This window comes from Phragmites australis, chromosome 3, assembly GCF_958298935.1.
Source record: "Phragmites australis chromosome 3, lpPhrAust1.1, whole genome shotgun sequence".
NCBI classification, from domain to species: domain Eukaryota; kingdom Viridiplantae; phylum Streptophyta; class Magnoliopsida; order Poales; family Poaceae; genus Phragmites; species Phragmites australis.
The window spans coordinates 18507789-18535763 of NC_084923.1; the positions used below are offsets into that span (position 1 = coordinate 18507789).

General features: G+C 43.0%; 1 protein-coding gene across 3 annotated transcripts; it reads left to right on the top strand.

Moving 5' to 3' along the window:
• Window positions 1-50: 50 nt before the first annotated feature.
• Window positions 51-27970, top strand: LOC133912525 (protein ABERRANT POLLEN TRANSMISSION 1-like). Of its 3 annotated transcripts, XM_062355311.1 has the most exons (22): window positions 51-534; window positions 708-819; window positions 918-1214; window positions 2311-2573; window positions 3198-3408; window positions 4034-4207; window positions 4289-4366; window positions 14646-14891; window positions 16634-18742; window positions 18939-20733; window positions 20920-21023; window positions 21618-21974; window positions 22080-22198; window positions 23394-23652; window positions 23900-24124; window positions 24294-24433; window positions 25255-25327; window positions 25567-25668; window positions 25739-26110; window positions 26271-26438; window positions 26678-27062; window positions 27412-27970. In XM_062355311.1, the coding sequence occupies exons 1-22, from the start codon at window positions 386-388 to the stop codon at window positions 27522-27524; spliced, it is 7851 nt and encodes a 2616-aa protein (XP_062211295.1). In that variant the 5' UTR covers window positions 51-385; the 3' UTR covers window positions 27525-27970. The 3 variants fall into 3 exon arrangements, with proteins under 3 accessions (XP_062211295.1, XP_062211296.1, XP_062211297.1); XM_062355312.1 differs by lacking the exons at window positions 51-534; window positions 708-819; window positions 918-1214; window positions 2311-2573 and having other exon boundaries at window positions 3270-3408; window positions 4039-4207; XM_062355313.1 differs by lacking the exons at window positions 51-534; window positions 708-819; window positions 918-1214; ... (2 more) ...; window positions 4034-4207; window positions 4289-4366 and adding an exon at window positions 4391-4651.
• The last annotated feature ends 5 nt before the right edge of the window (window positions 27971-27975 follow it).

A 27975-nucleotide genomic window follows, 5' to 3' on the forward strand; every position in this document is an offset into this window, starting at 1 on the left:
CCGCAGAAAAGAAATTTCGGCCTGCCTGGTGCTCTGCCGGCACATGATTTTTTAACGAGTTTTTTTTGTTTGGTCTCGACTCGGACGTGCGTAACCGCCGCGCCACTCCTCTCCCCCTCGCCCCTCCGGAGATGGCGCGCCACCTCTCCTCCACTCCGCCTCGCCCCATCCACCGTCTCCTCTCTCCCATCCATTACTCCACTCCGCGTCCTCTCGGCGCCTCCCCACCTTCCCCGACCGATCGGATCCTCCCCACCGTCCCCTCCCCTCCCCCGCACGGCGCGCGACCTATCCCTCGCCGCCGTGACCTCGCGATTTCCCCAAGGAGAAGACGAGCGCCGAAGAGTTCGATTGATGCGATGACGGAGCGGTGAGCGCAGCGGCGATGATGGTTGGCCTCGTGCAGCTGCTCGTGGGGTTCGTCGTCGCTTGGGAGGCCGTCGAGCTCGTCCTCCGCCACGGCCTCCTCCTCTCCGTCCTCAAGCTCAGCGTCGCCGTCGCCGTCGCCGCCGCCACCGGATGCGTCTCCGTCATGCACGTGCTCTCTCTCTCTCTCTCTCTCTCTCTCTCTCTCTCTCTCTCTCTCTCCCCTTTTTTCCCAACCCATCGAGCAAATTCGTTCATTACTCAATGCCATTTGTTGTGTTGCACAATTCTCGGAATGGATGGTCGATTCTTAACAAAATGTACGTTGCAATCAACTGCAGCTTCCTTGCCAGGGCGGTGGCCTGGGTGCTCCACCGCACGGTCAAGCTTTCCATTGGGTGCCGCTCCTACGGCGTCAATTATCTGCAAGACATCACCATTTCGTGCCCAAAGGTACCTGCACGTTCACGTTTCATCGCTTCTCCTCACTCGACGCCAATGCCGATGCCAATCCCAATACATGATCGAATTGCGCTTGCGTTGCGTTTTAGGGTGCTGTCGAGTCCATCTGTATCGGTGAGATCAGACTTGGCCTGCGGAGACCACTCACCCAGCTGGGATTTACCATACTAACACATGGCCCAATCCTGCAACTGCAAATCTCTGATTTAGACATTGTGCTCAGGCAAACTGTCAAATCTGCAAACAAAAAGAAACCTACTCCTCGCAAATCAACCTCAACCTCATTGGCCAAAGCAAAAGGGAAATCCAAACGACAAGCGAAATGGAGGCTGATAACAAGCGTGGCCAGCCTATTATCATTATCCGTAGTGGAGCTGAGGCTTAAGGTACCTCCTTCTCATCGAATATTTATTCTCCGTCGAGTAGAGTTATATATGTTGATGAATTGAAATGTTGACTGCAAGCTCTATTTTCCATCTAATGTACTAGTTGTACATACATGCATGTTAAAGAAAGATGATATATTATTTTAACACTCATATTTTTATGCATGACCTATTGCTCTCCTAATCATTCCAAAAACACTTTTCATCTACTGTTATCATCAGATGCTGATGAAAACGTACAGTTTTGGACAAGGATCTTCCAGAATGAGAAATGCAATAGCTGTATACTTCGTTTCTTAAAGAAAATATTTCTCAAAGGCTTAGTCGCTTGACAGATTTATTTGCTAAGTTTCTCGTGCTAGCAGGAGACATGTGCTCTGGTTGTATATGGTTTAGCCATATCCAAATAGTTGGAACGATAGTTTGTACCTATCCTTTCTTGAGGAGCTTAGCAAGGCAGCTAACGCCATCTTTGGATTTGGTTGACAACAAATTCTTCCATATGCATCTTTATATATTAATTTGCTGCGGAACTGAGCTAGGGGATGTGGGTGTACACCCCCACCACCAGGGTTCGAGTCCTCTTCGACTTGAATTTGAGTGCCTATGTCATCTTACTTTCAATGCCACCTAGTTCCTCCTAGGCTGGTCATTTTTTTAGATATATGAATTTGCTCATGTCTTTACTTTTTTGTTTGCTCCTCTTAGGACAGGTTACATATGAGTCATAGTGGCTCCAATGGCTGTCCTCTGTCTTGTTTTTGCATTGAGTTTTTTTTCCTTTTCTTTTGAGACAGAGTCTATTCATTAAACAGAAAATAGAGTTTAGATTATACAGCACCCGTCCCGGGTGGACTCACCAGGTGGATAAACACCGAAAACCCAATTACACACCAGCACCTTCAGAACAAAAGCACCATCATCCCTGAGACTCACCTCAAGACAATACCGTTATCTAGCTACTCAACTCAAAGAAAAACGACTCACTGAAACCAAGCACAGCAACATCACAAGGCAATGTCAGATGCCGAGATATATCACAACTCCCCATTGGGCCCTTCAAGTTATCTGATTAATCATTCTTTTCGTATTGCAGGCTCCAAAAGCTGCTCTTGGCATCAAGGACCTTAAGATTGATTTATCTAAAACTGGAGGATTGGATCCGGTTCTTAATATTCAAATAAACGTCATACCTTTATTTGTGCAAGCATTAGAGGCAGACGGAGTCGACAACAACACATCGGTATTTAATAAATTGGATTGGTGGGTCAGTGGACAATACTGTTCAGCAATGGACACTTCTGACTGTAGCTCCTTCTTATTTGAGGATATAGCTCTCTCATGTGACCTTCATAACAGGTAATCCGTTAACTGAGAGGTTTGCAGGCATACTCAAGTCAGTATACAAGGAGAAAACTGCTCTTGCAAAGCTTCCCGATCTACTTGAGAAGACTATGAAAAATAGATGATACTATTTGCTATCTCTTTTGAATGGTGTTTGATGCAATTGTGAAATATGTTCGTAAATCTCTTGCGTACTATAGTAGTCACATTTGACTGGGCAAAACCTTCAGTTATTTAACTTCGGCTTCTTACACTCGCTACCAGATGATTAGGTATTGCCTTACCAAAAGCACATGTCCATGCTCTCGATAATTCACTATTCACACCATACTCTGTCCTTTTTTTGAGGCCAGAACAGTAGGGGAGGCCCCTACTGCAGATACTTTGTCCTTTAGAACTTAAAACAAACCTAAAAGAAATGTGTATTGTCATTCCTAACAATTAGGGTCGTACAGGCATCTCTTTGTATCTGGCTCAAGTTTGTTCTTGAAAAACACCCAATGTTAAGTTCAAAATTGTTATCTTATCTGTGTTATTATTTTTATTTGAAAATAAGTCCATGAGAACTCATCCAATTGAATAAACTGCATGCCTTTTTTGCGCTCTCCTGTTTAAACCATTCTTGACAATACTCTTTAGGGACAAAGGAATTAGTGTCAAGAATTTGGATTTCATGTCTGGCCCGATTGTTGTGAACCTGGAAGAAAAATTATTGACCAAGAAAAAGGTGTCTGCCTCTTCTGTTGCTGACCAAAAGGATGAACCTGCTGTTGATAACAAACCAGCTACTCGGTCTGAAGGGGGCAAGCTTTCATCATTGAATAAGAAGATTGATTTGTTTCCTGAAAAGGTTGTATGAATTCCTTATAGTACCACTGATGTTTATAGTTTTTGGTATGCACGAGCTGTGCTTTTGTCCGATCATGGTTCTTTTTATTAGCTTGTTTCTGCGTGCAAGTTTTTTCTTTTCAAAACAATTCTTTGGTTCATTTTTTCCACCGACAAATAGATGGGAAAATAGTGTTGTTAGTTACATCTGTTTGGATGCTGCATGATATAAATGTTGCGTAGGCAAGGTAAATCAATTCATTATGCTGTGATGCATAAACAACCAGTTCAGGATGTGTCTGCATCTTTAGGGCAGTTGAATAATCATAAGTCGTTGTCCACTGGTGCTAGCATTTTAGCATTGGAAAGAAACGGCCTCTTAATTTAAATAGCGAATTATCGTTGTTTAAAAGTGATTATATAAGATGCAACTTAAGTACCTATGTTGCTAGAACATTTAACCCAAAAGTATCAGAGAGCATAACTTATAACAGTCATACCCTGCAGCACAATTCAATATTTGATGTTGGTGGAACTGCAGAGCCCTCTATAATCTTTTGTTTCACCATTTTAAATCGTTACTGTGAACCTTTAACATAAGTTGGCTGTTGGATTAATATTCACTAAAATGTAGTTTTCTTTGGAAGGTTAGCTTCAATATGTCCAAGCTGGATCTGAAGTTTTTGCCAAAAGATCATGGCCTCTCGATCAACAATGAAATTGGTAGCATATCTTTGAGATTTACAAAGTTACAATCATGTAATGACTCCGGGGAGTCTGCAACACATCTTCGGTTGGAAACTGATGTAACAGATATTCATGTATGTTTCTGTATTTTCTATTGGACATATAATCTATATAATTTTTCATTTGGATTATTTCATGATTGTTTGTTTTTCCAGCTTCTAATGGATGGTGCTACCTCTGTATTAGAAGTTGTAACAATCGCTACAGTCATTTCAGCTTACATTCCCTCTCAGGTCGGTTTGATCTTTTCTCATTATTAATTTGAATGTGCTTTTGGCTACCCTTTTATTAGTTGTTACTGCTTCTTTTATCAGCGAATATAATAAGTCCATTTCAATACGAAAAGTTAAATCAATATAAAACCATGATTCCAAATCAGGTGGATCTTCCAAAATCATGAGATGTAACAACATTAACCTTTTGTTGGTTGTTTTGAGATGTTGCTTTGCAGTTGTCAATCTAGAATACAAGAGTGGAGCTGGATATGAAATCTTTGTGGAATCTTAATACTTGCCCATGTATGTCTGGATAAATTATGTAATTTACATATTTAGGACTAATTAAGGTCTTGATCCATAGATGGTTGAGTAAGACCCATAGCTTAGTGTATGTATGGTGTACTGTGTGGAGGTGAGGTTAGAGAGATTAGACTTCTGTTTCTTGTTTATTGGATCCATGACATTCACACACATGCACATAAGCGGGAGGTCGCCTTGGTCTGGTTAGCTATTTAGTATGTTGTGTAAAAGCCAGTTTAAGCATATTTTTCATGTTATCGTAAGTGTTGGATGATTTTAACTGGACTACCAGGGTAAAAGAGTGCATTAAATATTTGTTGACTGCATTTCTGTATTTTTTGAGTAGGATATGTTTCATGTTTAGTTGATAACTAATTTTGCCACACATTCTTGCCTAAGGTTATCCTAGTAAACTCTTGCAGCAAGTAAATTGGCCACATAACCTTAAGCAAATATTGGTCTATGACAAGTGGGCCATGAGATTAAGAAGTTTGGTAAGTTGGATTTGTGCAGCAACCAAACACTGACTGATGAAATTGTGGCTGACTTAGGTTTGTCATGCCATCTTTAGGTTGCAATCCAAACAAGCTTTTATTACTTTGGGTTTTGTACAAACTATATCAGTGTCGAGCCTATGCTAAAATTTATCTTGGAGAGATTTCTTCTACATCCATGGGCTTATACCTTGTTTGCCATACAACTAGGACGTAACACAAGAAACACATATTATATTTGGCCAATTTAATGATATTACTCGACCTGCATTTGTGGCATTGTCTGCCAACATTGTTCATTGCAACTAGATAAATGAACTAATGCTTCATTTCTGGATTGAAATTGTGTGGTAGAGGATGATCTCCTTTTTCCTATGCAAGTATCCTTCCAGTTTTTTTTTTTAAAAAAAACTTGACCACGGGATGAAGACGCCCCCTGGCTTCGTATTAAAGGAGGGGAGTACCAAACCTTGGCTGGCTAGAGTTTTCTGATTTACCAATCTAATACTAGAGAGCAAGGAAGCTGTCTTGCAGCTGCACCAGATGTGATGGGTCCAACCTCCCCCCTCTCCGCCCTCACCACCCCACCCCGTTGGCGACCACCATGACCGCTCCTCCCCGCCCCGGCATTGACCACTCCGGCCATGACGTCCACCCTAAACCCTCTTGCTGTCCCGTTTAGCCCTGAGTTAGTCGGGCCCTCGCTCTCCAGGACAAAGTTGCTTGAATGGATGCTTTTCAACCCCTCGTCCGTCTCAACTGCAAACTCCGGTGGACTGTCGTTGTCTAGGCTACCGTCCTACCTCGAGGCTGCCAAGGGCAACACATCTCCGCAGGTGCAGTATGGACATCAGTCTCCTTCGGCTGGACTCCTGGATGTTGCTCGTCGGGCTGAGCAGCTATGTCTTCCGGCTCGCTCGACCCCACCACCGTGTCATCAGCCCCCGCAGTTCGGTGGACAGGCCCCGCTACCTGGCGGACTGGCCCTAGGTCGTTTGGTCGTGGATGCCGACGGGTGGCAGCAGGTCGTCAAGAAGAAAATGTGTCGGAATCACGCTCCGCGCCCACAGCCGCCACCTTCTAGACCGGTTCCGGCTAATTTGATCGGGAGATGCTTCAATTGCCTTTCTACAGACCACGTTGCAGCTGTTTGCTGGAACCCGTCACGTTGCTTGAGGTGCCAGCAGGAGGGCCATCAAGCTCGCCACTGCAAGCGACCTCGATCTCCACCCATGGCTCCATCAAGGCTGCACAAACTTCAAGCCTCACGCCTCCCTTGGCCGGGGAGGCCCTACCGGCAACCTTGCCGCGCTCAACATCTGTCGGCTTCATCCTCATTTGCCTCCCCGGAGTTGCCGTCGGCGCCCTCTCTCACGTCATCTACTGCTTCATAGTCGACGGGTTGCACCTTCTTTCCTTCCATCTGTGCGACTGCGACCTCGCCATTGACACCACCGTTCGTTGGACCTATAGGTCCCCTACCGTGCCAGCCATAGCGACTGCGTCAACAAATTTGTGTCATTCCCCGGTTAGTAGACCTGATCCAGGAGGAGGCTCATCTCTCATGCGTTGGTTGCGCTTGTGTTCGGAACCAGACCTTCGGTATCCATGGAGCAGGTTCGATCGCTTTTGGTCAATTCCTTTGGTATCGATGCCGGAGACTTCTCTGGTCATCGTTGTTGCCTAGAGGACTTCTTGATTGTCTTCTGGGTTTCAACGATTCGTGATCGTGTGCTCCACTCCAATATGCCTGCTAGGTCGCCCTTCCAACTGAGGTTCATGCCGTGGATACGCCAGTCGTTGGCGAGTGCGGGATCGTTGTTGTACCGTGTTCTGGTGGAGCTCAGTGGGATCCATGCACACGCTTGGCATCTTTCGACCGTGGAGTACATCCTGAGTTCTTCCTGCTGCAATTTGTAGCCGACGCCAGCCACCGTTGCCAAGGATGATCTGAGTCGTTTTTGCATGGTAGCTTGGTGCGTTGACCCTGTTCTTATCCCTGTGGAGGTGACCTTAATCGTGCCTGAGCCCGTTGTGAAAACTGGTGATGTCCTAAGAGGTGACGGGGGGTGAATTTTGACACTTAGAAACTAATGGCTCCAAAAACTTCACAAGATAAACCTATCTCAATTTCTATCTAAATGTGCTATAGGTTTATCTAGTGTGTCTACTCTACCGCTCAAGAGAATTGCAACCTGTTCTAGCAAGATAAATTGTAAGTATGTAAATGAGGAAACATAAATAAGGTAGAGAGACAAACTCGATACAAGGGATTTTTATCCCGTGATATCGGTGGCACACAAGCCACCCCTAGTCCACGTTGGAGCTCCACAAAGGATATGCTCCCAGTCATCAAGTCTCTTCCGGTCATGACTCTTGAGCTACCAAGTCACCAAGACAAGACTTCAAGCATAATGAGCCACCAAGCTACCAAGCCATCAAGACGATGTCTCATTACTAGTCTCTCTTCTGGTCACTTGTACGTCATCTTTACTTAGAGATTTAGTCACAAAGACAAGGGCCTCCGCGTCTCCGCACAATCTTCTTGCCGTTGCTGCACACCAAGTCAAAGGGTCAATAAGTAATCGGTGAGTCACAAAGACTCTAAGGTGCTGGTGTACCTCTTGGCATACGATTGGATCACTCCTTGATCCACTCTCTAGGTTGCAACACTTCTCTCTAGCCCTATAAGCACTAATTAATCTCTAATGGTATGCTTAATTGCCTTGCATGAACATTTTTAGCACTTTGATGGCTTGGATGTCTTCTCAAGTGTATATGAGATTCTCTGGACTTCAGCACTTTCAAATGGCTGAGTGGGTGGGTATTTATAGCCTCAAACTCGCCAACTAGCCGTTGCTCCAACGGCTCAACTTTACTGTGAACAACGGATGATCTGGTGACAACAGTAGTACAAGCACTAGACCATCCGATGTGTACAATATCAGAAACTAGCCGTTAGAACCTACTCAGAACCACTTCTAAACACCGGATTGTTCGGTGTATACTTCATCTCCATCACCGAACTATCCGGTGTGTATACTTGAGCCTCATCGAGCCTACTTCTTCATTATCAACTGTCCGATGTGTACATCTTCTTATCACCAGACCTTCCGATGTATTGATCTTCATCTTTCGACAGTTGTAGTCTTCTCTGAAACATATGCTCCGGTGTGTAGAGCACACAGATAACTGGACTATCCACTGAAGTTTTTTCTTTCCTCCTCTGAGTGAAAACACTTCGGTGTGTGCAAACTCCTGAGCACCGGACCTTCCGGTGAGAACAAACTGATTTCATCTCAGTTTTTCACCATTCTGGAAAATGCTCCAGTGTGTATACCTTTGGTATCACTGGATTATCCGGTGTAGTCATTTTCCATGGGACTTCTCCAATTCAATCAAACTTTGTCCTGGTTTCAGTGGCTTCTTCATGTATTGCATCCATCAGACCTACTAATTATATATTCTTGACAAACATGTTAGTCACAATGAATATGTTGTCATTAATCACCAAAGTTACGATCATAGTCTAATAGGGCTATTTTCACTACACCTGTAGAGGAGTACGTCGAGAGCAGCCTCTTTCTGTGTCCGGACGAAATCATCCATTCCAAGCAGGCCTTCCTCCGTTATAGGATCAACATTCACCTCAAGGAGATCCATGACTGGCGTTTTCCTTTGGATTCCTCCGACGGGGGCACCCCGCCAGACAACTGGGATAGTGATGGTGATGACTATCTGGGTTTGATCCACTCGACTGGTCCAAACCTTGGCTGAAGTGCACAAAATTTCAGCCTTAGTCGGAGGGAGGCAATGTAGATGGTGCTGCTGGTGGAGGTATCAGTGTCCTCGGTGGAACCATTTTGTCTTCCTTCGCCGGCTTTCATCGGGTCGCTGCCTTGTCGGCGACGGAGTTGGAATGGGGAGGCCGTTCGTCGGTGGCGGGACTAACCTGGTCCCAGCCAGCCTCACTCCGGTTTGGTCGTTTGAACGTTGAGAAGACTGCATTGCAATGCGGGCAAACGTTGATGCATGCAAATGCAAAAAGATCTTGCTCTTCGGCTGGGTCGTGTGAGGCATCGGTCCAAGCTCTGGGTCTACCTGACCCTATCCTCACTGTACATCGGGTTCTGCCTCCAGATTCTTTGGACCCTATGGACGTGGAGTGTGTTTTCAGCCCCTTTTGCGTGCGACATGACGCCTCGCTGGACGTGGATGCCTTCCTCGGGCCTATGGGTGTCCCTCTGTCAAGGACCTGAGACCCGATATCTGTGGAGGGCTCGTGCCCATGCCCTGTTTTGTCGGGTCAAAAGCCGGAGATGCAGGCGGAAAGGCCTGGTCACATGCCATTTGGTTTGGGAGAGCCCTTGCCTGTTGGGAACCTGCCATTTCGCTGCCCTGCCACCTCTGAAAAGGATGCGCGGGTGGGACTGTTGGGGGACTGCCTTTCTTCAGGCCATGTTTCAATGTGCTCGGGGTCCGCGTGCGTTTCTTTCGTTCCTCGGTTGGGAAAGGTTTCCATGTGCAATGGATCGGGGGTGTTGGCATTGAACGCTGCTATCCAGGTTGAGGGATTTGTCCTGTCTTCTGGGCTAGACCTGTCTGGGCCGGACTCGGGGACCTTTGTGCCTGAGTTGGAGACGAGATCGGATCCACCTCTATTGGACCACAGGGGGGGAGGGCGTAGGTTGAGGCCTGGCTGTTCACATCTGATGCACACACTCAGAGCTTGAGTCTGCTTTCGTCCCACCCTCTGCGTGTCTATCCTCCCAAGAAGTGTTCTCTGGTCCATCAGAGACGTCGTCTGCAGGCGACGCTCGAGCCTACGCCTTCACGGTTCGCTGCGGCTAATTTCCTTGCTCGAGTGTCCACACCCACAGCTTCGGTGCTTGTGGAGCCACCCATCTCCAAGCGTGGGCCCAAGCCTTGGACGACTGGTGCGATCCCTTGCCGGTGGAGAAGAAGATTGACGGACATAGCGCGTGCTTCCCAGGCCAATGTGGTTCGTCGGGCGCAAACGGTTCTCATGAAGAAGCTGGGTGTCCTCACCGAGGGGAGTTCCATCAACCAGACGGCCTAGGATGACTTCGCACGGTTGTTCTGCAAACCCCTCCCTCGTGCCCACTTGGTCGCGCTTGCGGCACGCTTTGGATGGGTCATGCTGGAGGAGGGGGAGGTGCGATCTGCAGACTTTATTGCCGTGCTGAGTGCGTTGCGCAGCTTGTAGCGGTTTCTTTGGTCGTGTCGTGTTTACTTCCATATGGATGTCTCAAACATTCTTGTGTGGAACGTACGTGGTCTCGACAAACAAGCGCGCCGCAATTCTATGCACGAGGTCGTGGCTGCGGCAAGACCTGGTATCGTATGCTTATAAGAGACAAAGGTGTCCGCCATGACCACCAGGATCCTCATCACCACCCTTGGGTTGGACTTTGACCAGTATGTCTCATTGCCAGCAATCGGTTTGCGCGAGGGTGTCGTGGTGGCGTGGAAAGGGAATGTGTGCTCCGCCATCTCCAACTGGGTGGACTCCTACTCCATATTTGTTTTGTTTGCGGGTGTGGATGGGAAGCAATGGTGGCTCACATGTGTGTATGGACCGCAACTTGACGTGGAGAAGATCCATTTCTTGCAAGAACTTCGTGATGTGCGTTGCGGGACCTTGGGTGGTGGCCGGGGACTTCAATATGATCTACAAGTCGTTCGACAAGAATAATGACAATGTGGATCGCGTCATGATGGGCCATTTTCGTCGTCTCCTATATGACACTGAGCTGCACAACAAAGGGATCGTTCTGGTGGAAAGACATTTTAAAGCTTAGTGAAATGTTTAGAGGAATTGCATTGTAAGGTTGGAAATGGTACTACAATACTCTTTTGGAGTGATGTTTGGAATAATAATATTTTGTAAGAAACTCTGCCTAGGCTTTTCTCTTTTGTTAAAAACAAGAATATCTCAGTTGCGGATTTTCCAAAAAGTAATGAGATCCAAGACCAATTCCACATTCCATTCACTGAGCAAGCTTATGAGGAGTTTCTTACACTGCAAAATCTGATACAGGAAGTCGCATTACAAGAGGATGAACAAGATAAGTGGAGCTACATATGGGGATCTGAGACCTATTCATCAAAAAAAGTTTTACAACCTTCCATACAAGAACTTCTAGTCTCCTCAACCCTTCCTTTGGATATGGAAGTCTAAAGTTGCTAACAAGCTCAAGGTGTTCTCTTGGCTTCTTCTATTGGATAGACTAAACACAAGGAACATCCTTAATAGAAAGAAATCCAAGGCGACAAATAATAATTTCAGCTGTGTAATGTGCGTTGAGCATTCTGAGAAATCTGTTTTCGATCTCTTCTTTGGATGTCAATTTAGTAGATGTTGTTGGCAAATGCTAAACATACAATGGAACCATGATCATCCCTTTTTCAACATGATGGAGGATGCCAAACATAGCTTCCAGTTTGTCTTTATCGTTGCTGCTTGGCAAATCTGCAGAGGAATGGGCTTATCTTTGAAAACATACACCCTAGTCTTGCTTCTTGGAAGTGGAGCTTCTTAGATGAATCTAGGCTCTAATCTCATATATTAAATGAGGACAAGAGACCAATCTTTCTGAGCTGGCTTGATTCTCTCCTTTAGTTCGCTCCTTTGTTTCTCTCTTAGTTGAGGATGTTTGTTTTGTTTTTCTTAGTCTTCTCTTTTCAGTTGATTTTGCCTTTTGTGCAGTTCCTCTTTTGGGTTAATAAATTTTGCAGTAGGGGTCTCCCTTACTGTTTTCCTTTCAAAAAAAAAAAAAACACTGAGCTGCACGAGGTCGCCCTTCTGGGTAGACGGTTCACGTGGTCCAATGAGCGATCCTCGCCGACCCTTGTTCATCTTGACCGTGTGTTTTGCACGGCCAATTGGGAGCAGTGTGGACTTTCTACAACGAACCGTAGGCCTTCAATCACCTAACATTTGACTTGGGTGATTTGAAGCTACCGTTCAGTGAAACTGAAGTGTGGGAGATCATTAAGCAGTTCACGCCTGACAAAGCGCCTGGCCCTGATGGACTCACGGGCAGATTTTACAGGGAATGCTGGCTGGTGATCAAGGATGAGGTCATGGTGGCGTTGCATGCATTGCATAGTGGTGATGGAAGGAAGTTGCATCTGTTGAACTCTTCTCTATTGGTTTTGATCCCTAAGTCGCCAGACGCTGAACTTGTGTAGGATTTCCGGCCGATTAGCTTGGTTCATAGCTTTGCCAAACTGGTCACGCGAACCACCTTGCACCTAGGCTGCCATCGATGATCTCTGTGAACCAGAGTGCTTTCATCAAGGGTCACTGTATCAACGACAATTTTCTCCTTGTTCAACAAATGGCAAGGTTTCTGCACAATCAAAGGAAGCCTCGGTGCTACTTAAACTCGACATTACAAAGGCGTTTGAATCGGTGTCCTGGCCATTCCTGCTGGAGGTGCTGGCACACATGGGTTTCGGCCCTAGGTGGAGGAACATCCTATGCAATCTGTTAGCGTCTTCGTCAACTTGAGTTCTTCTCAATGGCTATTCGGGTGAGGCGATTGTGCACCGCTGAGGTCTCCGCCAAGGCGATCCGTTGTCTCCGATGCTTTTTATCCTTGTCATGGATGTGCTCAATGCATTGTTTGCCATGGTTGGGCGGGAGAGGTTGCTGCAACCGCTTGCGAATAAGGAAATTGGACACTGCATATCCATATATGCGGACGGCGTGGTGCTGTTTATCCATCCGTTAGCTCGGGATCTGTCCTTATCCAAGGCCATCTTGCAGTGCTTCGGCGAGGCCTCGGGATTGAGAACCAACATGCACAAGAGTGTTGTCATCCCTATACAGTGCTAGGAGAGTGATTTGGATCTGGTCCGTTTGGAGTTGCCATGCACGATCTCGAGCTTCCCGTGCAAGTACTTGGGTCTTCCATTGTCACTCCGTAAGTTGCGCAAGGCTGACTTGCAACTGATCATTGATAGAATTGACGATTTGTTACCGAGATGGAAGGCGAGATTGATGAACACCGCGGGAAGATCCATCCTGGTTCGCGCAGTCCCTTGGCAATCCCTATCTACACGCTCTTGGCTTTGGATGTGCTGAGGTGGGTGATCAAGGCCATTGACAAGTGACGGCGGGCATTCTTCTTGAAGGAGAGGAAAAATGTGCAAGGTGGTCATTGTGTTGTTGCTTGGAGTCGTGGGTGCCGGCCACTGAAGCTCGGCGGTCTGGGTATCCATAACCTGGAGATCCTCGGTTGGTTCCTTCTACGTTAGCTTTGGTTGCAGAAAACGTAGCCGGACCGCCCGTGGGCGACGCTTGGACTCGCAGTTCAAACCAATGCTCGGGCACTCTTCGCAATGTCAGTGATTCCTGTGGTTGGTGACGATAGATCAACGCTTTTTTGGTCAGATCGGTGGCTCCATGGTAGCTCCATGATGGATCTGGCGCCGGCTCTGCTCCCGTTTGTGGCGAAGAGGGCGATAGCCAGGCGTACGATATATGAGGCCTTGCAAGATCGCGCATGGATTCACGACATCAATGGGGGTTTGTCCGTGTCGGGGCTGGCCGACTACTTGCAGGTTTGAGACGCGTTGGAGGGGGTGGCTCTGGTAGACGACTGCCCTGATCAACATCTATGGACGCCAACGACTTTAGGCATGTACTCGTCACGCTCGGCGTACCGCCGGTTCTTTACGGGCTCCATCGACTTCGAACCTTATAAGAGGGTATGTAAGACTTGGGCGCCACTGCGTGCTAAGTTCTTCGTCTAGTTGGCCACGCTCAACAGATGCTGGACTGCGGATCGTCTTGCGCGTCGCGGTCTACAACACTGCAGACCTGCCCTCTTTGTGAACAGGTGGATGAAACGGTGCAACATCTGCTCGCGGGTTATGCCTTCGCAAGAGAGGTGTGGTACAAGGTGTTCTGACGCGATGGATTACAGGATTTAGCGCCGGATGGGCTTGTTTGCGTCTTTCAGACTTAGTGGAGACGAGCTCAGTGCAAAGCTCCCAAGGATGTTCGAAAGGGCTTAAACTCCTTGGTGATCCTTGTGGCCTGGTCAATTTGGAAGCTCCATTATAGGTGTGTCTTCGATGGCTCTCGGCCTATTGTGAGGACGTTCCTGCGGGATATCTTCGAGGAGGCTAGGTTTTGGAGTATTGGGGGTGGGGGGGGGGGGTAGCGGGGTTGCATTTCTTGTTGGCGTGAGTGTCTTGGTCGTGGTGCAAACATAAGTATGTGGCGCGCATGTAACCAATAACTAACTCGGTTGTTGGTACGATTTTGTAATCAAATGGTCCTTTATCTTAATATAATGACACACAGTTCTCCTGCGTGTTCGGAAAAAAAAAAGGGTTTTATGATTTTACACTTTAGCACTTATGCTTCTGTACTTGTAAAGTAGATGTCTTGCACCTCTCTGTTTTTTTGTTGCACAATTGCTTTCCAAGCTGATTGTGTTTGCTGATGCATTGTCTTTTCTCAGTCAACACAAGAAATTCGAGCTGAAGTAGATGGCAAGATTAGTGGGGCCCAATGTAACCTCATTATTGGCAGAATTATGCCACTCATTCGAATGAACTCAGATAAAAATAAGCCCCTTGTTCTTCGTGAGAGTTCTCAGCAAGAGAAGGCTCCCAAGGAAAAATTAGCACTGTCTTGGGCATGTGCGCTCTCAGCACCTGAGTTGACTATTGTGCTTCACAGTCTTGATGACATACCACTGTACCATGTAAGTACTAACTACCTTATTGTGTGCTCCGTTGTACTGTTCTATTCTCTGTTGGACTTTTAGGTGCATGCATTATATTACTTGCATCACTTGAATTCACTGACATGCTAGATTTTAATAGTGGCATGTTTGTCATACAACTAAAACCCATGGAATCATGCTGTTTAGCATCCACATACTACACGCCATACAAGAGAGACCGATGGCCATATTTTGAAGGAAGAATGGCACTTACAGCAGATGGCGCCTGTAGGGGAGGAAGGAAACTTGGCTGGGAGAGATATAGTGACTTGGTACTAATTCATATTCGCGCTTAATATGATAGGCCTCCTTATATAGAGGGCTCTTTCTCCTACACATTATAGACAGATAAATCTAATAACCTTCCTAACTAATAGATAAGATACCAAATATTGCAACATAACTTGATAGTAAGTTACTGCAGTCGCTGGCCCTAGCAGTTGTGGTTGCTGGCTGCACATGGCAATAACCATGAGCCTATGACCGAGTCCTGATGAGTGGCTAGCTCATTCAAGGCAGTAGTACTCAATTTACAAATCACAACAGAAAATGATTTTAAATTGTTCTATTCAAGAAGACAGTTTTTCAAAGTGCTCTGCGTTTACAAGGATTGGCCCTTGGTAACATGACAGGTCCATTCAAATATCATGAACTCATGATACTCGATACACAGTTCTACACCATAGCAGCTCCAAATGATTTTTAAGTGTTTTGAGTTTAGATCTGTTCTTTCAACTATCACATCATTTGAAAATATTGTTTGAGGTATGAAAGCTTTGTAAATCTTATAAATCACTTGGCATTTGAAGATAAATTAATTTATGCAAGGCCTTGTTTTTGCTACATTAAATAGGGAAATTTTGCTCAGTAACACTGCAAACATGTGTAAATTGGAAAATAAAATCCAATTTGAGGCTGGAATGCGGGTTGGGGGGCCATGCGCCAGTGATAAATGATGTTATTAACTTCCAGTTGGCAGGATTTAGTATCACTTAAATAATCTGCCCAAAAAAATGAAACCAACCTGGTACTTATTCCATGTGGCTGCCATATCTGTACTGTGTTATGGAGAAGTCGATTCCTAGAGTCTTTGCCTCTTTGTTTCCTTCTTACTCATCTCCAACTGTACAATACGGTACAGATATATGGAAACCATATGCCAGATCCATTTCCATCATATTCCATGTGGCAGCCATATCTTTGCTGTAATCCATTCCAATTTTTGCCTGCCATTTTTTTTCTCGAACGCGCAGGAGAGCTGCGTGTCATTTTATTAAGAAGAGAGTGTACCAAAGAGTACAACAACACAAACACACCCACCACACCTTCTATATCAACTATGCCATTTTTTAAAACTTTATAAGTTACTGATATGGGATGAACTAAATAACAACAGTATGTTCGAAAACGCTCATCCCTTAGAATCTTGTAGTTGTTTTATGATGTGTTGTAGTAAATGGTGAATTATCTTAAAATCGGAATTGCTGGCGCCAGTATGCGTAGGTGTCCCATCTTTCAGGCTATCAAGACTGTCCGCCAGGCTTTATGAGCCTCATGTTTCTTCTTGGTAGTGCAGGTAGATTAGCACCAAGGGATTGTAGCTATCATTTTTCAAATATTTGAAGCTTTTTGCTTGTGTGCAAGATGAATCATATCAAATTAGTATATTGTCGTTCTTTGATTTAATGCTAACCTCACTCCGTAAATACTGGATAATGCAGTGTTGTTTGCAATCTACTCATGTTTCTGCAAGTAAGCTGCTAAACCAAGCAACTCGATTACATGCGAAGCTTGGTGAGGTAAAATTGCTTGTTGCTGGCAAAAACCAACAATCGATGAATGAAAGCATTTCAGGCACCTTATTTCACATTAGCCGCTCAACTCTTGATTTGGAACAAAAGGGCCCAGGCAAAGATAATGGTGAAGACCATGCTAAATCTGCTATCTCTGTTAATATATCTGGAATCAGAGTGCACCTCTGTTTTTACTATCTTGAGTCTCTTTGTACAACTGCTATGTCCTACAAGGTATTTTTGAAAAGTATTCGCCCTCCTAAGAAACGACCTGTACAGGAGACTTCTAGTAAAAAGTCTACCAAGAACACTAAAGGAGCACAGCTACTCAAGATAAATGTGGAACAGTTCTCTATTAAATATGCTGGTGACATGAGGCTGGAAGATATGAGTGTAGCTGATCCAAAGCGTGTAAATTTTGGGTCACAGGGTGGTCGTGTTGTGATAATAAATGATGCTAATGGTGCCCCAAGGATGGCCTATGTAAATTCTACCAGCCTTCCAGATCATAAGAACGTTAACTTCTCCACTTCCCTTGAGATCTATCGATTTTGTGTATCTTTGAAAAAGGAAAAGCACTCCCTGCAGGTTGATCTTGAGAGCTTAAGATTAACACATAAAGAAGATCAGCTTGATAATAAACCTGCAGAGGAGATTAAGCTGTTTGAGGTGCATAAGGCAAAATTTGTCCAGCGTTCTGGTGGGCTAAATGACACTGCAGCCTGCTCTCTGGTCAACGTGACTGACATCACAGTCAGGTGGGAGCCTGATCCTTATCTGGAATTGCTTGAAGTAGCCACACAACTTAAATCCGTTCTGCATAGGATGAAACTCCGTAGTTCTGTCACTGAGGTAAAAGATGAAACAGTGAACATGGATGTCCTGGCAAACAAGGAATCACCCACAGACTATGGCCAGCAAGAAAAGGTACAGAGGAAACGAGAATCTGTTATTGCCATAGATTTGGAATTGCTGAAAATTTCAGGTGAGCTTGCTGATGGGGTTGAAGCGATGGTTCATGTTGGTTCCATATTTTCCGAGAATGCAAAAATTGGTGTTTTGGTTGAGGGTGTAACAGTCAGCTTTTGTGGTGCACGGCTTTTCAAAAGCAGTCGTATGCAGATATCTCGCATCCCAATTTCTATTTCAGACAGCCTTGCTGATAAGAAGTTACAATCTACAGCTACATGTGATTGGGTTATTCAATTCCGTGATGCTTATATTTGCCTGCCTTTTAGGTTGCAGCTGAGAGCTATTGATGATGCAGTTGAAGACACATTGCGGGCATTTAAACTTATTTCTGCAGCAAAAACATCTGTGTTATTCCCTGAGAAGAAATCTAGCAGCAGTAGTAGCGGCAGCAAAAAGAGCAAATCAAAATCAATGGCGTTTCGGTATGTGAGGATCATCATACGTGACCTCATAGCTGAAATTGAGGAAGAACCCATACAAGGATGGCTTGATGAGCATATCAGTTTGATGAAGAATGTATTTTGTGAGTCCACAATTAGGTTGAATATGCTTGATGAGCTTGCTTCAGCCAAAAATAAAGACTCCCCCAAGGCAAAATTGGGTAGTTCTGTTTCTGAAAAGAACAATGATAGCCCGGATGTTGATGTAGATGTGCCTGGTGGGAAATCATTTGAAAAACTCAGAGAGGAGATACATAGACAGGCATTTCAGTCATATTACCAGGCATGTCAGAAATTGTCAGTATCAGAAGGGTCAGGTTCATGTTCAAGTGGTTTCCAATCAGGATTTAAGATGAGTACAAGCAGAGCATCAGTTATGTCAATCTCTGCAAAAGATGTGGATGTGAGCCTATCAAAGATTGATGGAGGTGATGAAGGAATGATTAGCTTTCTTAAAAATGTGGATCCGGTCTGCGCCAAAAATGATATCCCTTTTTCTCGATTGTATGGTAGCAATTTTAATTTGAAAACTAGATCCTTGTCTGTATATTTGAGAGATTACACATTTCCACTCTTTTCTGGAACCTCTGGTAAATGTGACGGACGCCTTGTGCTGGCTCAGCAGGTTAGCATTCCTTGCCATTAACTTTTTTTCAATTATGAAAATATTTTTAGAACGGTTAACTATCTTCCAAGTTCCTAAATAGTGGATATCGGATCATATCGTTTGATCTCCTTCAATTTTTTTAACTACAGTTTGTGTAGAAAATTTCAGGTGATAAGCATCGTCATAAATGATAAGGATTTTTTTTTGGTGGCAGGCAACCTGTTTCCAGCCCCAAGTTCGACAAGATGTGTATGTTGGGAAATGGTGGAGAGTAAATCTGCTACGTTCTGCAACTGGTTATACCCCACCAATGAAAACATATGCCGACCTACCTCTGTATTTTCAAAAAGGGGAAGTCTCCTTTGGAGTTGGCTATGAGCCGGTTTTTGCTGATGTAAGCTATGCTTTTACTTGTGCGCTCCGGAGGGCAAATTTAGCTAAGAGGTGGTTCTTTGAGCGTCCTGAACCCCCTAGAAGAGAGCGTAGCTTACCCTGGTGGGATGATATGCGAAACTATATTCACGGCAAATTTAGCTTGTGTTTTACTGAAACAAAGTGGCATCTCCCTGCTGCAACAAGCCCTTATGAGAAGCTAGATCAAATGCTGATCACATCTGACATTATGGAACTACGTTATGTGGATGGTTATGTCAGTTTGTCTTCGAAGCAGCTGAAGGTGTACCTAAGCAGCCTAGAGAGCCTTGCAAAGAAATGTAGTCTAGAAACCCCACATCATCCAGCTATACCTTTCCTTCAAACCCCATCCTTTTTCATGGATATTTCAATACAGTGGGGATGTGATTCAGGTAATGCTATGGATCATTATTTGTTTGCTCTTCCTGCAGAGGGAAAACCGCGGGAGAAAGTTCTTGATCCATTCCGCTCAACTTCTCTATCACTGAAATGGAGCTTTTCACTTAAACCTTCTATTGCTGAAACCTTGGAACACCAACGGAAGATTGAAGCAGATTCAAATGATTCTCCAACTGTGAATGTGGGAGCTCATGATTTGGTCTGGCTAATGAAGTGGTGGAACATGGTTTTTCTTCCTCCCCATAAATTAAGACTGTTTTCCAGGTTTCCGCGTTTTGGAGTTCCCAGATTTGTACGGTCTGGAAACTTACCACTTGATAGAGTTATGACCGAGCAGTTTATCCGTTTTGATGCCATGCTATTGCGAATCAACAACATGCCTCTACAAACTGATGATCCTGCTAAGGGTTTGACACTGCACTTCACAAAGTTCAGGTTGGAAATTGCTTTCAGCCGTGGGAAGCAGGTATTTACTTTTGATTGCAAGCGTGAACCTCTTGATATTGTGTACCAGGGCATAGACCTGCACTTGTTGAAGGTATTTATTAACAGGGTTCCTGAACCATCAACCTCTAAGGATTCTCAGGTAGAAAATAAGAGTCTGCAAACGAAAGTTGCAGATATTCCTGGTTGTGAAAAGGGCAAAAAGAAAACTAATTCGACTGAGAAAAGCCGAGATGATGGATTTTTTCTGTATTCTGATTATTTCACAATACGAAAACAAACTCCTAAGGCCGATGCTGCTAGATTATCAGCATGGCAGGAGGATGGCAGGAAAAAATGTGAAATGCCATTGGTTAATTCTGAGTTTAATGGTGGGGATGAAAGTGATCATGAAAAATCAGGTAGTGATGAGGAGGGATTCAATGTTGTGGTTGCTGACAGTTGCCAGAGAGTATTTGTTTATGGATTAAAAATCCTCTGGAATCTAGAAAATAGAGCTGCTGTCTTCTCTTGGGTTGGAGATTTAACTCAAGCATTTCAGCCTGCAAAACCATCTCCTTCTCGCCAATATACCCAAAGAAAGATTTTGGAGAAAAAACAGTTAATTAAAGCTGAGATGTCCAAGCATGGTGCTCTCAACTCTTCTCCATCAGAATCACAGACTTCAGAACCTCCTCAACAGATCAAGAGTTCAGCATCACCAACTTCTGATGGATCTGGCAAGCCAGATTTGACATCAAGTAGTGAAACTGGTATGTTCAATTACACAATCCTTTTTTTTTCTCTAGTTGTTGACATTATTGTGATTAGTCTTGATTAAAAGGCGCATTCTTGTCACACTTTTGTTTTCTGCTATGCATTAAACACCGCAAAATTTAGCAAATACATTAATGCATTAAATTTTCTTTCTTTGACTATTAGCTTGATTTGTGATGTAGCAATGAAGCCTTTGAATAATAGTGATCCTGAGGAAGAAGGTACAAGAAAGTTCATGGTTAATGTTGTCCAACCTCAGTTCAATTTACATTCAGAAGAAGCAAATGTGAGTATACTGCCGCCTGACTTGCTTGCCAATTTATATTTTGAAGCAGCATTTGACAGCTTAACAAATATCAGATTGTTCATTCAATGTATATACTTACCTTTGATTTTCACTTCATTATTAAGTTTGTCACGTTATGCATGAATCTTTACCTTCACTCTGCTGAAGAATTAGAAACAACTGGACCGATCACTAAAGCAAATTCAGATTTAAAATTGAATTGAAAATGGTTCCTAGTCGATTTTCACCAGTTACAGAACTGGAAATTCTTATTTGAGTTCAAAATTAAAATTCAATAAACCTAATACCCTACATATTCTCTGTTTTGTTGTGTTTTGTTTGTGGACCGGTTGCTTTGTTCCTTCTTAATATAATGACGGGCAGCTCTCCTGCCGGTTCGAGGAAAAAAAAATGATGGCAAGTGGCACTATGTAACAGCTAGTGAAGTCAGCCTCAAGCCCATTTTCGTCATTTGTTTCTTGGCAACATGATGTTTAATTTTATGAGAGGATTCCTTTCATCTTTGGTTATTTACAGCTAAATCTTAGGACTGCAGCTGCAATTACTTACTAGATATCTGTTCAATTGCATCAGGGTAGGTTTCTGCTTGCTGCTGGTAGTGGGAGGGTCTTGGTTCGTTCATTTCATTCAATTGTGCAAGTTGGTCAAGAAATGTTTGAGAAAGCACTTGGTTCCAGCAATGTTGCCACTGGTGGGACTGGGCCGGAAATGACCTGGTCACGTGTGGAGCTCTCTGTAATGTTGGAGCATGTTCAGGCTCATGTTGCTCCCACTGATGTTGATCCAGGTGCTGGTATCCAATGGCTGCCAAAAATACACCGCAAATCATCTGAAGTTAAACGAACTGGTGCTTTACTTGAAAGAGTATTTATGCCGTGCCAAATGTATTTCCGCTACACAAGGCACAAGGGAGGAACACCTGAACTAAAGGTTTACTCTGCTGCCAATGATTCCATTTTTCTATATATCTTTTGCTGAGCATATTTGAATTAGTGGAGGTAGCTAGTTTATCCATCGACTGTTTTTGGTATGCAGGTCAAACCGCTGAAAGAGCTGACATTTAACTCACCAGATATAACTGCTGGTATGACATCACGTCAATTTCAGGTTATGATGGATGTTTTGACTAATCTTCTCTTTGCAAGAACTCCCAGGTACATCATCTATCTTGTAGTGCTACCAGTTTAGCATATCAGTACTACCATCCAGAGCCAGTTTTGTAGCCACTGATCATTTTTTTCTTCCTGAAATGTTCATCTTGCCAAAGTGTTCCAAGTTGTAATGAAATAAAAGGTGCTATTCAGGCCTTTTTTTTTCTTTCAAAATCTTGCTTCGTCCAAAGTTAATAAACTTTTTTTGACAACATAACTTTTGGGAAGCGAGAACAGCTGCATCACCATTGTTGAATAAAATAATTAGTGTACCAATAAAATAGGAAACAAAAATAGAAGGAAGCCCGTCAGTTCTAAAGTACAGATTACTATATGATTACCCTTGTGACAAGTTATGGAAATACTGTCGACAATTTTCATGAAAACATCACTTGTGCTGTACATGTCCAGTTGTCCACCAGTGTGAACTAATCAGAACTTGGAAGTTCCTGGATGACGACATCTATAGTTTCACACTTTTTTGACACGGTTACCGGCACATTTGAGGGTGTTCCCCACAAAGTTGAACTGCATAGTGCAGCAATTTAATATGCCGCAGATCAAAACAGTGCTAAAGTATTCCTTTTTACTAATCAGCAAATTTGAATGGAAAATTTATGGTGTACCAGATACTGACTTAATTTGCATTGGTGATTCAAGTTTCTTACCTGATTGTCATCATTAATCATATTGGCAATTACCATGTGAATAAATTTCTTCGATGTTGCTCACATCGTACCCAAAGCATATGCATCACTTGATGTATCATGTGTGTAAGTAGTTAGATTTTAGAACAAAACCGAGCTAGTAGACCTGTTGCATGATTTAGCACAGATGAAGCTTTAATATCAAATTAAGAATGGAACTTCATTTTGTTTGTGCCATTATCACTAAGCAGAATTAGGCATTTTACTTTGGAACATGGCATTGGCAGATCAGAGTTATTACTCCCAGGGAATTTATACTTGTAAAATGAATATTTTCCTCTTCTTTTTGAGGGATATGAATATCTTCCTCTTCTTTTTTAGGGATATTTCATGATTTGCCACTCATGAAGTTTCCACTTTAGGATTTGCCAAGGAATATAATAAAACATGTTTTGTTTAGTTCTGAAAAATCATTTTGGTTTCTTTAAGTCAGATTCATTCGTTCCTTAGTAATATTTGCTTCACACTAATGAAACTAGTCAATTTGTCAGAACTCAGAAGAGTAATCTATGCTATCCTCCGGACAATGATGATGACAACATTGAAGAAGCCTCTGATGCAGTTGTGCCAGATGGAGTTGAGGAGGTAGAATTAGCAAAGATTGGTGTTGAAATAAATGAAAGAGCACAGAAGGTGCTACTTGATGATATTAGAGCCTTGTCTACCGGTAGTGAAGAATCTCGTGATCAGAGTCAGTCACCAAAGGCTGATGATGCTACATGGACTGTTACTGGTTCAAGGTTAATGCTGGTATGTTCAGAAGTACCATGGTTATATCCTTTTTAAGTTCATATTAGAGTAAAAGTTACTTTGGTTTATGCAGATTGTATTCTTCTTTAAACTTCATTGGGTAGTTCATATCTTAGTTAATACTTGCTTAGTTGCTTAACACTAGTGAAACTAATGATTTAGTTCACATTAGCATAAATTTTATGAATATAATTTCCTTGTTATGTCAATTATATCTAACCATCATGGCTAACATAACCCATGTAAGGTCAAACGACTGAAGAAAGAACTATTGAATGTCCGGAATGGTAGGAAAGAAGCATATTCTATGCTAAGAATTGCTATGCAGAAAGCTGCACAATTGAGGCTGATGGAAAAGGAAAAGAACAAAAGCCCTTCATGTGCCATGAGAGTTTCAATGAGGATAAACAGGGTTGTCTGGAGCATGTTAGCAGATGGAAAATCCTTTGCTGAAGCTGCGATAAATGATATGGTAAACTTTATTTCTTTCCAACCAAATATATTATTGATTTTATCACTTCCGATAGTACATAGGAGTACTTTGTTCAAATTTTGCTTGAGAATAATAATCACTGGTTCCTGTAAAAAACAACTGCCAATCCAAACTTAGATCTTGCATTGATTTTCCCATTGATCTGTAGATTTATGATTTCGACCGGGACTACAAAGATATTGGCATCGCCCAGTTGACAACCAAGCTGTTTGTCCTCAAAAACGGGCTTTCTAATGCAAAATCAGATACTGTTCTGTCACCCTGGAATCCACCTTCTGAATGGGGCAAGTAAGGATGGCATATTTTCCCCTTGCATGGTTTATTTGACTACTTGTATGTTCACATGTAGCTATGCGCTTTGTTTTCTATTTATTTTCAAGGATGATATTTACAAGGATGTTGAACGTATAGTAAGTATGACATGATTGCAAGGATGATGAGCTCTAAGAAGCCTTTTAAGCGTGTATAGTCTTTTTCTATATTTGCAACCTAAATATGAGTCAGATCTATTTTTGCCGATGTAATTGTAGATGCTTTCACTTCTTAACATGCTAGAGTTAGGTCTCAAAAGAAAAAGAAAAAAACTTCAAGCTGACTTTCAGGGCTTGAATTTAAAATAACATTATCGGTGTCAAGTTTAGGAAACTGTGTTGCACAAGATATATCTCAGAGCAATCTTAAACTGTGAAACACATATATAAGCAGAAATTATATCTAAGATGCTGAAGGTCATGGACTATAGGTTCCAATTCTATAGCATTTACCCCCATGGATTAAGCTTGAAGTACTTCTAAGCTGCTGCTCCATTAAAAGAAAAGGAGTAACGCTACTCCTGCGGTTCTGTTTGAAAGAACATACTAACGATAAACTACTAGGCCCTGTTTGGAAGAGGCAGATTGCTCTAGAAAATTTTGGGAACTAAATGCTAAGGATTTGGATCCATTCCCTCTTTTCCAAATAAGCCCTAAGTGAGATGAGCTATTTTTGTAAATTGAACTTCGTTTCACATTTTTTTTCCTTCTATTTTGTTTTTTCTCTTTTATATGTTCATTGGATCTGTTTTAGTTAATTTTAAGCTGATCATGCTTCATCACTCATTCTAATTGCAGGAACACAATGCTTCGTGTTAATGCCAGGCAAGGAGCTCCAACTGGTGGGAACTCAACTATCGAAAGTTTCCTAGTAAGTTCAGTTGAATATCTTTTTTTTTTGTTGAACTCCTAGAGCTTGCAAGTTCAGAATCAATTTCTCCTGTTATTGCAAGGTTTATGTGCTGCCATTGTTTCTAAGATTGAAAAAAAAAAAATCAGGATGTACAAATAAGCATTAGTGTGGTGCAACAGTTTACTGACTTTTTTTGTGGTGCGTACACTTACATGCATGACAATTACAGCGGCTCTTTTCTACCCTTGTTACTGCAGGTAGACATATATCCACTGAAAATTTATTTGACTGAAGCATTGTACAGAATGATGTGGGGGTATTTCTTCCCTGGAGATGAACAGCAGCCACAAAAGCGGCAGGTTAGATCAGTTTGCACTCTTTGTGTTACTATGTTTTGAATCTTATCACGCTTAACTTTTTGTTTTATAGGAACTTTTCAAGGTCTCCACTACAGCAGGAACAAGACGGGGAAAGAAAAGCACGTCTGTCGCGGAGACAAACAGTCCCAATAGGCAGTCATCAAAAGAATCCACACTTGTGCAAAAGCCTGAACTTCGAAGGACATCTTCATTTGACAGGTCATGGGAGGAAACTGTTGCCGAGTCTGTAGCTAATGAACTTGTTTCACAAATCCAGGATCAGTCAAATGCCCAACCTGAATCTCAAGATGCTGCTAAGGATTCCAAGTTAGTACGACCTGTTCGCACTACTCGTGAGGAGAAGAAAATTATAGAGCCTAATGAGGTGAAACAAACTAGACCTCAGAAATTGATGGACTTCCACAACATAAAGATAAGCCAGGTTGGCATATACTTCACCTAGTGCTGTTCTATTTTTGTACAGCCCGGTAACTGTAGTATATAACATGACGAAACATTAGCTAGTTTTCTTAAATGTTTCTTTTAATTTAATGCACTCATTATTCCGTCCAATAACAATAATTTAACTCTTGATATACTAGGTTGAATTGCTTCTCACGTATGAAGGATTGCCATTTGCTGTTAGTGATGTAAGGCTACTTATGGATACCTTTCACCGTGAAGATTTTACTGGAACATGGGCAAGACTATTTTCACGAGTAAAGAAACATATTATATGGGGAGTATTGAAGTCCGTAACCGGCATGCAGGCAAGTTATTTTGATTTGCTTGTAACTTTTGAGGTTGAAACAGCATTTCAAATTTAAAATGCTTCAGTGGCTAAAATAGCGCATAATGCAAAACCGTATGTGAATGGGTCATATTCAATGTCATATCACTCTAGCTATTTAGATTTTAGATGTCATATCACTTAAATTACTAGTGAGAAGTATTTTCGTGCTTTCTTTTTGTTTCTTAATTTGACTTAGGGTTACTTTATCTTCTACAGGGAAAAAAATTTAAAGCTAAATCCACTAGCCAAAAAGAGCCATCTACAGCTTTAATCGCTGCCAGCGATTTTAATTTAAGTGACACAGATGGTGATGAGGCTAGCAATTCTGATCAACTACCAGCATTCCTTAGAAAACCTAGTGATGGAGCTGGTGATGGATTTGCAACCTCTGTTAAGGGCTTATTCAGTTCACAACGAAAGAAAGCGATGGCATTTGTCCTGAAGACTATGAAAGGAGAGGCTGACCATGATTTCCAGGGAGAACGAAGTGAGAATGAAATTGAGTTCACTCCATTTGCTCGGCAGTTGACTATAACAAAAACGAAGAAGCTTATACGGCGGCACACAAAGAAGTTCAAGTCTAAAGCTCCTAAAAATGCAGGTGAGATATGAATCCATTACTTATTTGCTGGTTTTATGTGTCAACATTAATTGCATTGCACTTACAAAGAAATAGGACTCCTAGTCAGGTTTTGAACCTCTGAAGCTTCTGTGCTACAAGAAAGAACTTGAAATTACTGAAAGGCACTAGAACCAAATGCAACCTTATGTTTTTTCCCCAAAACAATTTATAGATTGCTAACAATCTAACAGACATGGCTGAACAAATTGGAGCACCTCCGGTGCAATGTATCTCAAATTTCATCATAAAGTTGTTTAGTGAGCTGGAACAAATCTGTTCTCATTGGAATAGTTCTGAGTTCTGACTTGCATGTTAACTTCTTGTTCAGCTACTGAGCAAGAGCACGTGTCGGAGCTGCCACCACGTGCACGTGCTCCTTCTGGGTACAACTCGGACTCCTCCAGCGACTCGTCAACGACAGAAATGAGCCCAAAAGATTAGCCGGTGCTGATGGATCAAAGTTGATTCAGATGGATGCTTCGAACTCGTGGGTTAAAACTCCTGCACCTGATTGAGCCCTGAGGTGACATGCAGTGCTAAAAGATTCGTCATAAAATGCTTGGTTCTAGGTTCCGGTCTGGTTGATCCGTTGGTCTTCGTGATGTATTCATAGTTTTGTGATGCATCCGAGTAGATTTGGATAGTGTTTCAGCATTTCCATTTTCCCGTCGGGTGGGGTTTTGAAATAAGCAGTAGTGTCTGAGCTGCGGTTCAGTGCCCCCTACAGTACAGCGAACGGTATTCTCATCTCATGAGTTCGAGGGAATTGTGAATTTTTGGTTGCTTTCTTGTTTGTTTCATCGTCTGCCTAAGGCAGAAAGGAACTTTTACAGGTCAAACACTAGATCGAGAGTGAGAGTGGTATAATGTTAATTCGCCTTTACACATGTAA